At 35.8% G+C, this 17,918-nt stretch overlaps 1 protein-coding gene across 2 annotated transcripts in view; it reads right to left on the bottom strand.

The window, feature by feature from the left end:
- Positions 1 to 17,918, bottom strand: part of LOC143187208 (uncharacterized) — a 42,923-nt gene continuing 25,005 nt past the window's right edge. For both annotated transcript variants that reach the window (XM_076391286.1, XM_076391287.1), the window contains exons 4-8: positions 5,525 to 5,722; positions 5,213 to 5,380; positions 4,938 to 5,130; positions 4,577 to 4,855; positions 1 to 2,475 (exon numbers count right to left, since the gene is read on the bottom strand). In XM_076391286.1, coding sequence (XP_076247401.1) covers positions 2,233 to 2,475; positions 4,577 to 4,855; positions 4,938 to 5,130; positions 5,213 to 5,380; positions 5,525 to 5,722 — 1,081 coding nt within the window. In that variant the 3' untranslated portion in view covers positions 1 to 2,232. The remainder of the gene's footprint in view (positions 2,476 to 4,576; positions 4,856 to 4,937; positions 5,131 to 5,212; positions 5,381 to 5,524; positions 5,723 to 17,918) is intronic.

The raw sequence follows: 17,918 nt of genomic DNA, 5'->3' as shown, positions 1-17,918 counted from the left end.
CTTCAATAAAAACCAATTTATTTCCTTTCCTCAAAAAAATAATATTATTGATAATAAGTATTATTTAATGACATTTAAAATTGTTTTATGTTCATTATCATCCAATATTTTTTCACGCTCTAGAAAATGTACTTTTAACGTAAATACATATTTGAATGGACGTTCAAACTTTAGCGCTTTTTTTGCACCTTTTCACGTCACATGCACTTTAGTCTATACTCTAGGCTATTCTTCAAGATTTCGCCTTAATGGAAACCAAGGGTGATCAACTATAGGACATTATTGTTCGACCGCAACTTCAAAATCGCATCTGGTACTTTCACTTTTCTTACTTCATATACTTACTTTATTTATTACAGTGGTACTATTTTAAATCAAGGGTGGGATGTATGGGAATACAAATTTTCATTATTGTAAAAACTATTGCAACATGCGCAGCATTTGTTACAAGTATTAAAACTTGATCGTTGTTAAACGACGCAGTATGTTTATCTCGTTTGTTCGTAACCTATCACATAATCGCTTCAGTAGAAATCGGATACGACTTACTCATAATACATAGGAACAAATTTAGAACTATAACGACGACATTATAGAAGGGACACAGCAACTTTTCCGGCAACATGCAACCCATGACACATTTCAGACTGATCAAAGAAGTCCTCCACGAATTGTATATTTCGTATAATATTGTAAAAAATATATTTGTGTGGATTATACACAACGCTCGTATTAGTCTAATACTATTTCTTACAGACTTAGATTTATTCTACATTGTGACATAATGTACTTATACATAAATATAATGTTTAAATTGCTCATATATTATTCTAAAGATACCGACTGCAGAGTTACATTGTAACTAATATTATCTTTTATACAACTTCTTCTCTTAAAAATTATAACGTCAACTGATTTATTAACTACTACAGAGAACTATTTTCCAGGTGGCTGGATAAGAAATATTGTTGAATAAGGACATTGAGCGAAATTTTAATAGTTCATACATTTTTTTAGATTAGTTTCGTTGATTTAGACGGTCTTATTCAATTTTCCTTGAGTTATTATGTGCATTGAAATGAACTGTACAGAGTGTCTCAAAATTACAGGAAAATCCGAAACATGGAAGTTTATTATAAATAGAAATTAACTGAAAAGTCCTTTGCTGTTTTTTAATCCTAGGCTCCATTTTTTAGCTATAAACAGTTGAAGATTGAGTTCTTGGAATCCCAGGCAGTTGAGCGCGTGGTCGCATTTGCACGCACGAATACATGAGGATGGCGTTTGACAATCACCTTTGTAGTGTTCGCCCAATCAAACTGAAATATTTCTGCAGCAGCGCAAAACTATAACCAGAGATACTACGAAATCTACTGGTCAGTGATGTCACGAGGTACAGGGGAAACTTTTCGAATGCCGTGGGGATTGCCTCACCAGTGGTTGCTAGGAATCCCCATCCTATTCGAAAAGTTCCCTCTCTACCTAGTGATGTCGCCGAACAGCAGGTTTCATAGCATCCCTGACTATAACAAAAAATTTTTAAATAAAGTATTCACTACGTAGAAAATCTTATCAAAATGGACAGTTCCAATCAAATTATTCTATTGCAGGAAGATCGAGAACGGCGCGGTCTATTGAGAATGTGGAATTCGTTCATCAGTACATGGAAAAAAGTCCATCAACTAGCTCAATCACCCATCTAATTTCAAACGAAGCTGGTCAACGACCCTATTACATTTGTCGAGTCTAAGTTTTATTACCGCTGAATATGTCGAAACCAACCACCAAGGATCACAGATATTGAAGAACATTTTGTAGACTAATAAAAGTAGTTGCAATGTTGCAATGTAGATGTATGGAGTTATGACAATTCCCATGAAATAAGAAGTCTTCCTTTCGAAGACTAGACTACTTCGATCTCCTCACCTCACGACCCTGCAATTTTTTTTTTTTTTGGGGGGGGGGGGGGGTCAAAAAATAGTAACTATATTAAGTTTGAAGTATAGTAAGCTTTGCGTGAACGAATAATTAATGCAGTCTAGAATTTAAACAGTGCCTCGAAAGTCGACTTCCTAATTTTCAGCTGTTTATATCTCGAAAACGAAGCCCCGGACTTCAAAAAATGGTAAAGGACGTTTCCATTTATTTCTTCAATAATTTTAGCACGTCCTGCATATACTTACTCCAATTAATTTAAATAAAATAATTTCAGTCTAATTACTTTTAATTAGATCATTCTCTGTAATTAACATTGGAAATATTATAAAAATTATATGGCAAATTAGGTGACAAAAAATTTTGTATTGATGCTGGTATCGCATTGAAGTATGTTGCATTCTTTTCTCGGAACGCTGTATCCTGAATAGAACCAGACACGTCAGGATGAAAGTTCTGAATTGTCGCAGTTGGAATAGCTTGTATAACAATTGGCTGAGTTGTTGATGCATGTGGGGTAGCTTGTACGACCTGTAAACACTATAAAAGCAAAAAGGACAAAACACATGTACAAAAAATTAGATTTAAAAGATTATGGAGTAATCAAAATCGAATTTATTCAGTAAACTGTGTTTATATAAGATGTTCAATATAAATTCACGAAACAAAATATGTTTAACTCTCTAGTGAGCATGGTCTGCAAATTTCATTGAGTGGATGTGCTGCAAGGTACTTGCCGCAGGTACACCTATCGGAAGGTTAAAATCAATGAAAAGAGAATCTTATTCTTAGCCATAACAATCACGAAAAGTTTTCTAACTAATATTTTCAACACTGGAACTATGAAAAAGAGCAAAATGGACAGTGTCATGAATTATTTTTCATGTATCTGTTATTCTGTAACAATATGCTTTTCTCCATTGATTTTAAATAAAATTTAAAGTATTTGTTACTTGCATAGAGGAAGTCAAAATATAGGAACTATAAACAAATTTCTTCATTTTTTTATAGATGACAAAATTATTGCTAATATTATAAAATATATCAATCGAAAGATTCATACATACTATAGTACCATATCTGAAAAGCAATGGAAACCGATTGATCACTGTGAATTAATTGCGTTTTTTAACATACATATAATGTTAGGAACAATATCGAGAATCACGTGAAAGAAAAGTAGATGGAGATTATAATCAGCACTCTGCAGACAATTTTATGCGGTTGCTATGTCTCGTGACAGATTCACGAATATTCTTAGATTTATGATTCAATGATTTCACATTGAAAGCAGAAAGAAAACAGAGTGATAAGTTAGCATTACTCCTAAGTAAAGTACAATATATTTGTAAAAAACTGTTACGACAATTAAGTAGCATCTAATCAAGCAATAGATGGATGAGTTATTTTTCAAGGCTGTTACGCATTCAGAGTGTATGTACATGCCCTGATAACCGAGATGATATAGGATAAAAATATGGGTCTTGCGTGACGCTAAACCCTGACACTGTTGTAACTTTGACGTACTGACGAAAAATTGGTAATGTTGTTAAGAAAAATCAGAGTCAAAAGCGCAATAACTGATAAGTTTTTAAATATGTACAAAATAACAAAAAGGCGAGTATTGGACCAACATGTTACCAAGAAGGTATGTGTTTCTGAACGTATGTACATTTGAACCCTTTTTATCCTCTTCGAGTTTAGGAGCAATCATCTGAAAATGTCCTACATGTTTGGAAATACCCTGTATACATACAGTGTGTTCGCTGAAATCGTAAACAGTCGATCATTTTCCAATTAATTAAAGATACGGGAAAAATTTTTACATGAAATTGAATGGTAAAAGGGGGCAGATTAATTGGCCGTAACAATTTTTCTTAACATTGTAGTTTACAGCGATATGAAGGTCAAGTTCGGTGTTTTAAATGGGCTTCAATATTTTTTGTCTGCTCAGCTGCTTAGTGCGTTTCAAGACGAGTTCTAACCTCCTCTCCGCATTTCCGACCTATGATCTGCCCCCTCCAATGAGCTAGGCTTAACTGGCACGAAAAATGCCTGACACCCATCTGGACAACAGTCCCTTTTGTCGAGCGACTTGCAAGGTGGAGACGGCGAAGTTGCATGTATCCCTGCTTCGAGAACACGGCAGCTCGACGCGGAGAAAATACGTGATAGTAAGTAATACCATAATAAAGAGAGATAAATTTTCTCTTATTATTAAGCAATGCATAGAAGTATTTTGACATCCGCTGCAAGACACAAAGGATAAATATATACACTTTCGACCAAGCGAATAGCATTGACCTCAGTAATTTGGAAAAAAATAAAACGGGAGATTTTTCGCGTTGTATTCTCCTTTCATTAAAACCATACAAACGAGTTACCTGTTCAGATCCTAAAGATGTTGTTTTCGCAAATTAACACGTTGATTGTCATGCTATCTAATTTCACATTCAATAACCACGAGTTATCTCACAGTCGGCAGTTAATGTTTTCCTTACTTTTTCCTTACCAGATAAAATATAGGAAGCAAAAACAATGTTGTATACTAGATGTTTTTAGAAATATTTTACAATTTGTATTGATTAAGGCTAGGTATCGCATGTAAGTCGTAGTATTAAATAAAACAATAAACTCTTACTTGGATTGTTGATGATTCTGTATGAGGTATTGAAAGAGGATCATCTGGTTGGTCTGATTGGACTGTTTGTGATTGTTGCTGCTCTGGCTGTTGTTGCTGTTGTTGCTGCAGTTGTTGGGGCGACTGCGATATTTTAGTCTGTGATAAATGTTTTGTATGTGATGTATTAATTCCATGTCTACGTTTCATATGTTTATTGTAGTTTGGCCAATTTGTGAAATGATGTTGACATTCTAAACAACTATACGGACGTTCACCGGTATGTTGTCTTCTGTGTGTCTGAAATTATACTGAGTTATTACAATGCTTTCACATTACCTGCTTTTCATGCATAATTATATATATTATTTGATTGACTTACAGTTAATATTCCTTTAAAGCGAAAACATTTACCGCAAAATTCACACGTGAATGGCATTGCTCCAGTATGTATTCTATGATGTTCCCTTAATGTGCCTTTTTCTCTAAAAGTTCTTCCACATATAGCACACTGGTGTGGTTTAGCTCCAGTATGAACAGTCTCGTGTTTTTTCAATTGTAACGGTGTTTTAAAACTACGAACCACGTTCATTAGTACAATGTAAATGTTTGTGAAGTATAAGTTACGTACGTTGTTTTGAAAAAGAAAAAACATACGCTTTTGAGCACTGTGTACAGTTATATGGTTTATCAGCGGAGTGAGTTAAAAAATGAGCTTCTAAATTTCCTTTCTGAATGAAACTTTTACCACATTGATCACATGTAAAATTTCTAATGCCAGAATGGATACGTTTATGTGTTACTAAATTTGGCTTTGTGGAAAACCTGAAAAATTATTTCGTTGATTTACGTATCTTTGATATAATTTGATGTATAAAACTATTGACTAAAGTATTATATAATTTTAATAAAAGGATTGTAATATTTAAAAGTAATACAAATAAAATAGACAAATACGTAAAAATATACCTTTTATCACACTGATCACAAGGAAACCTGTTTTTCATGGTCTCTGGTAAATGGCATCGGCTGTGGATGTATAAAGCACTTTGCTGTCTGAATGCTTTTCCACAAGTTTGGCAGACATGAGGCCGTTCTTCACTATGGATTGCTTTGTGAGAATCTAACACCTTTTTATGTACAAATGATTTCCCACAATCTTCGCAACTATATTTATACATGAATAGGTACTATGTTTATACAGCTATATGTAAATGAAGAGTGCAAATGTTTTGTAGATTTTAAACAATGTTATGTTTATAACGATCAAGTGAGCGAAACCAAACAGCAAATTTTCTTAGTTTAAATAATAGGCAGAACACAGCGAACATTAAATAAATATATAATATAAAATAATCAAAAGTACCAAAACCAGCGAAGGGAATATTTTAAATAAGAAACGAGTTTTCAAAATTTCGAAAAATGTTGTCTTTACAGTCTGAACTAGGTATACCATCAATTTTATTTTTAAATTTGCAATTTTAAGTATTCTTAACTGTGTTAAGAAAACTACAGGAGACTCGGTAGAGTCTCGCGCCAAGTACAGAAGTAAAAGTGCGCGCAAAGCGAAGTCTCTTTTCCGCTACGAACAATCGGCTAACTGTAGACATGTAAAAAACTACGTAAAAAATATTTTTCGGCAAAAAGGTGAAAACGACAGTAATAGGGCATGCAACGCAACAGGCCAATGCAACTATACTTCGTTCACTGGGAGAACGCAGTTGTCGGTTGACGAGTTTTCGTACCCTTTGCGCAGTTCACGCCTACGCTCATTAGTTATTGGCTCTGTCACTCCCGAGCACATCCCTACCCATGAACCCCTTGTTGGGCCCTTGGAGGTCCTACCATTTCTAAAGAAAGTCACTTCTTCAAGTGTTAGCGCATAAACGGTGTGAAAGAAATTTTGAGCAAGCAAACGATATTCTTTTAGATTTTAATTTTCTCCGAAAGTATTAATGCGGCTCTGTTAGCAAATAAAAATCTTCTTAAATATCGTCTCTGTCGACCGAAAACGTACTGGTACTAGTCAGAATTCTTACTGCGTTGCAATACCATAAACGACCCTAGATTTCCCGTGTCATAAACTACCTGGTCGCATCGAACATTTTGTAGGAAATCCAGGAAACAGTTCTACCGCTGCTGTTTCTTTATAATCAAATAAGCTGTAGATTCTTATACATTGATATCTCAATAAATATTGTTTCTTAATAGATAGAAACATTTGTTTCATTTGGACACTAGGTATACAGAGTAGAAAGAAGCAAGGCGTGTCCTTTTAGGCTCTTGAATCCTTCACCAATCTCAGTGGAAAAGTCAGTCGGGGCAATGGAAGCCATCTGCGTGAAACGACTGCGTTCTCTCAGTGAACGCAGTATAGGAGAAAATTGATCCACGGAAAGCTGAGCTATGACGTATCCAAGATAAATGAATTTTAAGATTGTTATAATGGTAAAGCCCTTTTTAACCCTCACCCACCATACGACAATTGTCTAAGTGAAATGGACCAGGGTTTTCGAAGACCGCTGTTGTGACAGGTTATTGTCTTCGACACAGACGGACTAATCATTGACATTGATTTTCTGTTCCATTTCAACTTCTTTGTCAATGCGAAACATTAGAAGTTGATTGATGATGCTACATTGTTCAGGATAGGAGAACGTCCAAATAAAGCGAACGTAACTGTTACAAAATACGTATAGGCTATCACTCCATAAAACCCGCAAGAAGGTGGTGATTTCTTTTATCGGAAGGGAAATGTAAAAAATTGTTTATGTAACCGTAAACATGCAATGTAATATACATCAAAATCATAAAGTGAGTATAAAAAAAACGAGACATAAAAGTTAAGCAATTCTTTGCATTTCCAAAGGATAGAAAACATAAACGGGAGAGTTTACTATATTACAAGTGACAGAATTCCGAGATGATTGTTATATTTAAATTTAATGTATAATTAATATGTATAAATTTATATGTACAGTTATCTCGAAGTTTCATCTATGAATGCTATTTACAAAAAACACGCGTGTTTACAGCAAGCACGCGTGTCGTATTTACAACAGGCAAGCATATGTACAGCAAGAAAGGGATAAAAATTTGGTGAAGCAAGTCAGATAGCTATTTACATGTCAGCGATGTCCAAGGAATAAATTGAATTGAATATAAATAAAATTGAATTCAATATAATTGAAAATAAGTGAAAGTAATGTACAGTTCTGTTTCTTCAGGACTTAGGATAGTCACGCGACTTTTTGAGATTGCTTGGTCGGTATCTGCTGTTACCGTTTTCGTTACAGGAATAGTATTACCTACAAAACGTGGCTGCTTAATGAATGCGAGATGGAGTCATTCTGTAATTCTCCCTCCACTACACACACTACTGTATTAGCCGCATGTAGCAGGCGAATGTTAGCTTTAGGGTGCGAACACATTACTATCACGTCATGTAAACTCACGTTACATATTATAGCAAATCCATAGTGTGAGCAGAGGCTTTTCCCTTGTTTTACATATGTTTTGTTATAATACGAAACAAATTTACTATAAAATGTAACGTGATAGCAATGTGTTCACCCCTTATTCCCTCCATTTTGAAACGGTATATTCAACTATTTAAATCGCGGACAAATGGCGTAAGCCAAGAGCCACGGGACCTACACGATTTGCCCAGATATTTTTATTTTCCGACTTACAGTGGGTCAAAAAAGTATTGGCACACTAACTTTTATTTAAATGTCTGAGTGTATTAAGGTGATATATTAATACAAAGCATATGTTTTAGTGTCTTATAATATGCAGAAGTAGTGTATTTTTTTAATTCGAAACAATGTATCTAAAGGAAACAATAATAATAATAACAAAAAAAATAATAAACAGTACTAGCACATCTGTAATTTTAATGTAAAGTTCAGAGTAATTCTCTGTTGTGCTATTATAAGAACACGGATGTAAACAAACTTTGTTCCTATGATTTATTTCTCTTGGTTTACGGAGTATAATGTCCCAAAGCGCTAGGTGAAGAAAAAGGAACAGGTTTCAAAAAGAGAGCGGCATCTTCACGAATTTAGGATAGTGGAAGTTCATATGGCGTGCAGCAGAGGAGTGGAATCTATGACTTGGATCTGTTTAACATTAACAATTTATTCAAAACTCATTAATTAGCTAATCGACCATTAAAAGAAAAGGAAATGGTATAATCAATTATCATTAAACTAGTCTTGAGTATGGCAGTGCGTGGCGTAACTTAAATATCGAGTATCGATATAATTCTTGTAATCGATTCTTAACCTAAACGCTAGTGAAATATTTTCGTACTATAGAATGGTTAACTGAACGGTTAACATGTAAGAATAATTAATTAAAGCTGCCAATTTGTAATAATAATTGCTTGGGTGTGGATAGCGTTACATGTTCTATCGGTGTCGGTAATGTAGGCGGCGCGAAATTTGGAGAGGTTATGTCGAACATCGATCTTGATCTGACAGCTTCTGTGTCGTTGCCTCACTTATAAAGATTACCACCAGATGCGTTAAGCATCTCTAAGCGACTTTCAGTCTATATGAAGTTCAGTCGCTATAACCGCCGGAACATTGTCATGAATGAAGCGGTCTGCCACTCTCACCAACGTCAAGTTGCTTGTCTGCGCTTGTTACGACATGTATGTTCGGTTAAGCATTTTCGAGACGCATTCCAACTTATCGTTGCAAGTTCTAGATCTTGTCTCAAACGAAGCAGTCTGTGACTTTTTGCAATTGTAGAATGCGTTCGTCGGGCTAATTACTCCGAATTTTATAAATATTTGGACATTCTTGCTATCAATCCCAAAAGGAGTATCGAACAGCTTTAATCCTCTGGGCATTGAGTCGTTACAGCCGTCAGGTCTGTGTCACGAGCGGAGTGGACTCCAATAACCACTGGGAGTGTATCGACAGCCTTCGAGATAGTCAAAGCGTTGTTCTTGTTGTCCAAATCTGTTCTAAGAGATGCGGTTGGAGCACTTCCTTATATACTCGAAAAATTGGAGTAACACGCATGCGCAGTAAGTCAGAGCAGTCAGTATCCTATTCTAATGTATTTTAAAATTCTATAATATGTATAATTAAAAAAGTATATAGAACTAATAGTTTATGGTGGTGATAAGGTTGTGACTAATGATTGTTAGACAAAATGTTTTGTACGACAAAAAGTACTATTTATTTAAGCAAACAGATCCGACGACTCGGAGAGAATACTAACACGTCGTGTTCTCTCTTTTTTGGAAAACGTATCTTTTCTCTACGTTCTTTGCTTTTATAACACTGGTACATCTTCTTTCCCACCCTGATTGGCTAACCCCACTCATAGAGTATTTCCAATCAGGGTTGGTCGTTTTCTCAAAACACCGCCCTCAGTTTCACTGTCTTCAGGACAGCTGGTTTATCGGTGGGGGTGTCTCTGCCGTGTAACTTTTCTTCGCCCCGGGATTTCCTTCAGGCAACTCGTTCAAGGCCCACTTAGTCAAAACACGATGGGACCGTGCTGAGTGCCCTCTGGAAACCCCTAATTTATGACGCCCGCAGATTGCTATTGAGGACATCTTGACAAACTCTACTGGAACATACTTAAAAGAAACTCTGGGAATGTTCACTCAAAAATAGCTTCGTCGAAGAGAGAGTCATAAATTACGTTAGTTGTTTGCACGCTAGATAATTTACCTTTTTGGGCGTACGGCACGTCGCTATAAGTTGAAGGAAATTGTAATTAACTAAATATTACGAACGCAATGAAGAGGGTTATACATGAGTGGAGTAGCTATCGTAGAAAAGGAGCGTATTAGGCGAAAGAAAGAAACGGTTATGTACGCGGCGTAGGTAGTAGTGGATCACCTTAGGGCAATGGCGCAGCCGTAAACAGTCTGTGTTTACATTTAGTAAAGGAAGTATGAAGTATGAAAAAAAGTGAATTGTCTGCAGTCCTGCGAAATAAAATTGTTTTCCTACGGAAAAGTTATAAGAGTTATCGAAAAATTGGCAAAACTTTAAATTTAAGCTACTCGACAGTGAGAAATGTTATTAAAAACTATGAGCGATCACCTACTGATCGTGCCTCAATAATTTCTCTGGGAACGACTTTTCATGGAACTTCTTGTAGGACATGCACGATACACACGACTTGCATGGTATGTAGTGGAGGGGTCAATTTTCAGTAACCTGGATGCCAAATACGGACATCACAGGCATTTCTGATTAGGTACTGTCTGGTGTGCACTAGCCCAACTAAACTTGTTACTTTTTCTCTCTGTTTCATCCATAACCTGGCAAAAACCATTACCAAAACGGGAATACGCTTTTCCTCTTTATGTTAGAAAATTTTGAGCTGGAAAAGGGCTTATTTGAGAGCGAAAGATTCAATGGAGAGTGATCTAGTCATGATTTCGCTCAGAATAGTCTCTAAATTAAATAACAATGCTTTCATTCCACGATTGTGAATTCTCGATTATTACTTTGAACATTCATGTACCTGAACGTCAGTACAATCTGACTACATCATATAACGAGAGCGCTCTCCACTGAACCTACCTCTATCGAATGAGCTCTTTTGCAGCTCAAAATCTTCTAATATAAGGACGAACAGGGTACTCATGTAGACCCATATTTTTGTCTAACTTTGTCGGTAATGTCGTTGTCCTGATATATCTGATCCTAGGCCCTTAACAGAACGAAAATACAAATTCACAGAGAACATAAGAAATAAATGTGTGTTTATCTGTTTGCATAGTTTGAGATTTTCCTCCTTTGCCCTTAATGCCAATCTCAGTACGCAAAGGGCATTGACGGAAGTCGAACTAAGTTTATTACGTTTCTTAGTCTTTATGTACGGCAACATGAAAAATGATCTTTCGGCATTATTTGGGGTTAACAAAATCATTTTCCAAAAATTGTTAAAATACGTACTTACAAATTTTTTCTGATCTTCATTTGTGAAGTCCAGATGCAATGCTGACCATTCTTTTTGCAAACCGTCTTCGTCAAAACTGCCGGACTTTTGAGGAATAAAGAGAACACTTCTGAAGGAAGTGTCTCTGTTAGTAGAATCTAATGTTAAACGAGGTGTAAAAACACAAAGTTTGCTGAGAAATTCGTTATTAATTGGTAATCGATCACGAATTTCATTAGCAGCCGCGACGTAAAATTTTAAACAAACTGTACGAACGGTTTCGACGATGTCGGTTTTGCCTTCCTCGATCAACCCGCGGAGGGGAAGTTATCACAATCCGGACCTACGTTAATGTGATCAAGTGCGATCTGGTTATCGCCTCGCGAAAAATCTATTAATTTTGCTAAACCCATGTGCTCCAAAAGTGCGGGTTTCAAAAAGTTACTTGCTATATTATACAAAAGAGTTTCCGCAGTCTTTTGAAGCAAATGAATTCTTGTTTCTCGAGCTTGGAAGAATAAATTAAAATTATTAAAAAACTCGAGAACATATTTTTAAAAAAGCAGATATGCTTTCACTTCTGGATTTCGCATTGAGATCAACAGATATTCTCCATACTTTGATTTTTCATTCAAGACTAACTTTTGCAGAAAATGTAACACACTGTCCCAATTTTCTAGAAGTGTAACTACGGATAAATGATGTGACGCCATCGCGTAGTACACAACTTTAAAATTTTGCGATCGGAATTTTGAAAACATTGTTGAAAATGGCAAAAAATGGCCGAACGTTTGGGACTACTATAAATAAACGTCACGACTTTACGAAGAAGTTCTTCACAGACCTCGGGAATGGTAGCACATGCTGCACGCACTACTAATGCCGAGGAATGACATGCACACGGCATGGTAAAAAACGAATTACCGCGAATTTCTGCAAGCTTAGTCTTAAATGACGAGTGTCGCCCTATCATGACAGGTACGTTGTCACAAGATAGGGCGACAATGTTTTCGAACGGAATTTGTCTTTTCCACATAGCATGCTTGAATGTAATAAACAATTTTTCCGCGCTAGAATCCTTCGCGTCGAGATTAATCAATTCAACTAATTCCGTTCGAATATCCATAGTCTGGGGATCGACATACCGAACAGGAAACGTCATCCACTTTTCATTTGTAATATCTGAGGTTTCATCTATAAATATTGAGAACTTATTGTTCTGTAAAATACTACTAAGGCGTTCTGTTTCCCGAGGACACAGAATGTTCGATATAATACTACTACACTTTGTTCGACCGAATGTTATTTTTTCAAAAACATCGGAATCTTTCCCCACGTCTTGGAAAAACTGATAATTCGCTTTTGCCGATTAATGCGAAATATTTCTGTCGGCGATCCGGGCCGCAAAACGAATCTTCGCAGATTTCTTTCGATCAAGAAATGACAAAGACGATTCTTCAGATTGCATACTGATATCGTTACTTGACCTCACGTCTGTTCCATTCTTTCTTCAGTTTTTGATGTGGCATTTAGAATCGGCGTGACATCTACTTTGCGATATACTGCAAGCAAAGTATTTACTACAAACCGAACAAAAATACGAAAAAGGATCCTCGAGGACTTTATGCAACCAAGGCTTGAAATCTTCGATATCAAGCCATTGAGGTATAAAAGTTTTTCTTTTTAAGTCCTCAGCATGTACCCATACTCGCGAATTGTTTTTGTACAAGGAATATTTACATCTCCGTAACAACCGGCTACGATTTCGGCTATGAAGAAATCGAGTTTTAAAAGACAATTTTTCTTCTACATTTAATAAATAAGGAGTGATAATTACATCTGGACAGTGGCAGTGATCTAAACTCCTAATGCATATCCTAACCTCAATCCCCTAGATCAAATCATCGCGCCAGCGACGAGCGACATGCTTGCGCACACACAGCAGGACGATTCCCATTACGCATGCGCACAAAATCAGTACGTCAACGAAGCGACACCCTATGGCGTGTGATGAAACACGCATTGACAACGCGATTACGATCGAGCAACGACATTGCAAACCAATCGGTGAGCGATACTCTCAATACGCCTGCGCAAGCACCACCAGACGCATGCGCCAAGACTTCCGAACCAATCAAGAGCACATATCCAGTGATGACTCCTGAACACGCAGGCGTAACACGACGCTACTCCTACATCGAGGGCAGTCGTTCGGGCCCAAAAGAGGGAGGCAATTTTCTGGTATAAATAAGGCGGCGCCAGCATCAGCAGATAGAGAAATAAAGGGAACGAAGACAGTAGTAGTAGTACACAGCGCAGTTCTCACTCTACATCCAAACGACCCCAAACCATACCGAGCAGCTTTAACCAGCTCCTTGGCCTTTCCTCGATTCATATCGACATTGATCACCACTGCCATTTGCTCAGATTATAAGTCATTAATATTTCGTCGATATAGAACCTCGCGATAATTATCGACTCGTAGATTAATAAGAATCTATCTCATCAAAAGACTGAAGTTTGTATTAAGTACTCTAGTAGTGTAAAACATTTAGGTTAATAAATCATTTCATGTTTTATTTTAAAGAGAAATCATAGTCTATGAAACTTATTTCTTAACCGCACGCCACACGAATCCTACACTCTCTGTTCACAGGTAAGCCGCTCTATCTGTGAACGTTTTATGTACTACGACGCACGGTTCGTTACATCTCACAGATTCCGTTTGTCTTTCAACGGTCAACAAACCAAAAAGAATAAAATAGTAGAAATATACAAGCTAGTAAATGTATGTACAAACATGAAAAGCAAAAAAAGCAAAAGAAAAACAAACTCTAGTTTGTAGAATTAGGAACTATAAGGAAACTACAAGTGTTAATAAATACAGACTGTTTCTGAACACGGCAGCATAGCCTTAAGGGGTGATTCTAGATATCAAAATAAGACGAAAATCGAGACTAACGATTTCGCGTTTGAGGCTTCGTTTATTAGTTATAAGTGACTAAAACTCTTATGGAAATCATATAGGTTAAAATCGGTGCGTCATAGACTTTTCTCTATGATGCGACTGGATGGTTTCCGTTTCCTGCCGACTGTTTCAGATTATAAGTAGTGAACGAACATCTCGTAACTCTATAATAAGAGAACGAGCAACTACAGTCGCCCGTCGTATATCAGTGATATCTTATGGAGAGCAACTATAGCCGCTCGAAAAGGTTAATAGCCAAAACGTGATCAGGGGGTCCTAAAATCTCTCCTACATCGCTCTTTATGTACCTATGTTATATCATATGATATAATTGTTCTTACTGAGACCTAACTTACTGATTTAATTCTTGACTTAGAACTTGACTTATCACAATATAAAATATTTAGATATGATAGAAACATCATAGGCAGTTCATCAGAGGCAGCGTTCTTATTGCCAGTCGAAACAACCTCATGAATGAACGGATTGAAATAGTGAAATACATATTGAACAATTGTATATTCGAATTAAATGCCCTGGCCTTAGTCATAGCATCGGAGCACTTCATTTACATCCATTGGCAGCTAAGCATCTACATGATAAATATTGTCTGACTGTGCGGGAAATTTTTACGTCACATCTCAATCATAACACACATATATGCGATGACTAGAATCTATCAGAAATTGATTGGATAATCTATCCTAAATTGATTGGGTAAACACCGACATATTCTCTCTAACATCTTTAAGTACATCAACTAAAACTAAATTTGATATTTTATTGGATCATTTTAATTCTCTCCTATTAACCCAAAGAAACTTCCTTCTGAATACATATGGAAAATTTCTAGATTTATTATTTACTAATGATGAATCCGTTTCAATCTCTCTGGTCACGGATCCGCGTGTTCCAATAGATGCTTACTATCCAGTGTTTTGTTTTCTGTTCAATCACTATTCTATTTACAGTCCTAGTCCTTCTATGAGCACATAGATTTTCTGATACATAACATATCAAATTACATATCAAAATACAGACCAATATCCGAACTGAATATTATGGTGAAAATCTTTGAAAATATTATTACTGATAAATTTATTGAGCTAGTCAAAAATCATATTATTCCAGAACAGTATGTATTCATTCTGGGCAGATCTACAATTACTAACCCAATTTTTTATCATCATTACTTATCACAGGAACTAGACAAGTGTCATCGAATGGATGGATGTCACATGTTTAGATTTCCATAGTCTTTGATTTGGTTTGCAAATTGTATGCGTTTGGCGTCTCTGAGAATATTTTTTCATTACTGCAAAGTTATCTAACTAATACGTCATTCATAGTTAACTTTGATCGGCATTTATCCAATTCTACTCTGATCACTTTAGTACTTCAGGGGTTAACACTTTGGTCCTTTTTTATTAAATGTGTGTCCGTCAAAATCATAAACAGTCGATTATTTCCTAATCTATTAAAACAGTTGCAAAATCAACAATTATTTATTACAATTTTCATAATCTTGAAAAATCTTTCGAGATACTTTTAAATACTGCCAAGGACTATATGTATTCAATACATTAAAATTTCACCGGAATCCAAAATGTTTCTCCAGAAAATGTGTAATTTCACGTAAAATGATTTTGTTGAGATTCTATTACTTGAAATCGACAAAACATTTGCATTCATTTAATATATGTAATAGTTTATAGGATGTTTCAGAATCTGTAGCGGAAACAGAAATGTAGAAAGCTTGAATAAACAAGTCAAAAGTACGGAATAAAATTAATTGATTTTGCGCTATGTTTCTTAAAAAATTGAATTAGAATCTATGGTAGATACGGGACTAGAGCTTTAATCTCACGTAGAACATGCCGAGATGAGAGCAATTCTGAGTTTCAAATACCTAAACTTAAATCTAGGCGTACATATACTCGTTTAAATTGAGTCTGTTTTTATGAAACAAAAAGAAGCGAAATCAAAATTTTATTTTATACTTTCGACTAATATCTTCGTGTAAAATTATTGTTCTGTTACTTGTACCACCGTTTCCGAAATCTTACGTGTAAAGCACATACTATACAGGGTGTATCACAAATGAAGAGGAGAATCCTTTATCATCGACCAAACGACGATTCAGTTTTTGAAAAAGTACCAATTAAAAATGACGAGTTCCTGAATACATGATACCATGTCCTTACATTCAGTTGTGAATTGTAAATAACACATGCTTGAACGTCAATACTAAAGTCGGACGATGTAGACGAATGAAAACCACCTTTTCCTCTGGCACTACAGCAAATGGATACGAGAAGGGAGAACAAGTGCGAGAGAAGCAAGTGATCTTCATCTTTCTGCATTGCTGTATCCGACTTTACAACAAGGGGGCAAAAGGAGATTACACAGTAGCAAATCGAATTTGCATTTCTTTGGTTTGTTATCTTTCCAAAAATGTACAAGACCTAGCTCAGGGGTGACGAACTGGCGGCCTGCGAGCCACCAGTGGCTCCTTCCCCTACTCGCCTTTTCTACTGAGCCACTACAGTATGGATCCCTCATGCCTTCTCGATTCTGGCAACCTAGTGTTCCCTTTTCTAGCTAAACGTCTGGATTACGTGCATTCATTTCACAGCTAGGTGCCTTGTATTGCGATTCCGAGCCTCCGAGCAAACGATTTGTCTTTGAATGATTTCGAGTGTCTGACAGTATTGATGAAATAATAAATTAAATAAAAATTGTTTAAAAATATTTTATGTGTTGAAGACCTGTACATCCTCCTATTGTTGGCTCTTGCTAGGTTTCTTTGCTGTTTTCTTTTTTGTATTTTTTTCTTCTTTTTATCTTATCTTCTATTTATCTATTTTTTTTTTGTAAATTACAAGAAACCAGCTCAAATAATTAATTTTTTAATTAATGACAGCCAAACTACATCATTCTTCCTCTTGCAAGGAAATTTTTTATGAATATCTAGACACGTGCTTTTCGGAACTTCTATCTCCATTATTAGAAATTAAAAGAAGAATTTAATAAACGACTCAAGGATTTTGACTTACTAAAAAATGACTTCACTATTTTCAATAACCCAAAAGGATGCCAAATTGAACAGCAAGAGATTGTATATAGATTAAAATTGTGTGATCTGCAAAGCGATCCGTTCTTACACAGTAGAACTGAACAAGGGGCACAGTTTTTTAAACTTTTGTCCAATAAAAAATATCCAGAACTTATAGATTTAGGACTAAAAATCTGTTCGGATTTACATATAAATGCAAGAGCACTTTTTTCAGCTATGAAGTATATAAAATCACAGTATCGTTTTGCATTAATCAATAAGTCCCTATTGCATTTATTAAGAGTAGCAACAAATAATATCTCTGTTGATAGCCGATCTCTTGTTGCGAAAATGACTCATCCGTAGTGTTCTCATTAAAAAGTATTGTCAATACTTATAAACACTCTTGTATATGTTTGTCTTAT

Source organism: Calliopsis andreniformis, unplaced genomic scaffold, assembly GCF_051401765.1.
Source record: "Calliopsis andreniformis isolate RMS-2024a unplaced genomic scaffold, iyCalAndr_principal scaffold0022, whole genome shotgun sequence".
Taxonomy (NCBI): domain Eukaryota; kingdom Metazoa; phylum Arthropoda; class Insecta; order Hymenoptera; family Andrenidae; genus Calliopsis; species Calliopsis andreniformis.
Note: the sequence above shows the minus strand (reverse complement) of the source record. Positions and strands in the feature narration are given on the sequence as shown.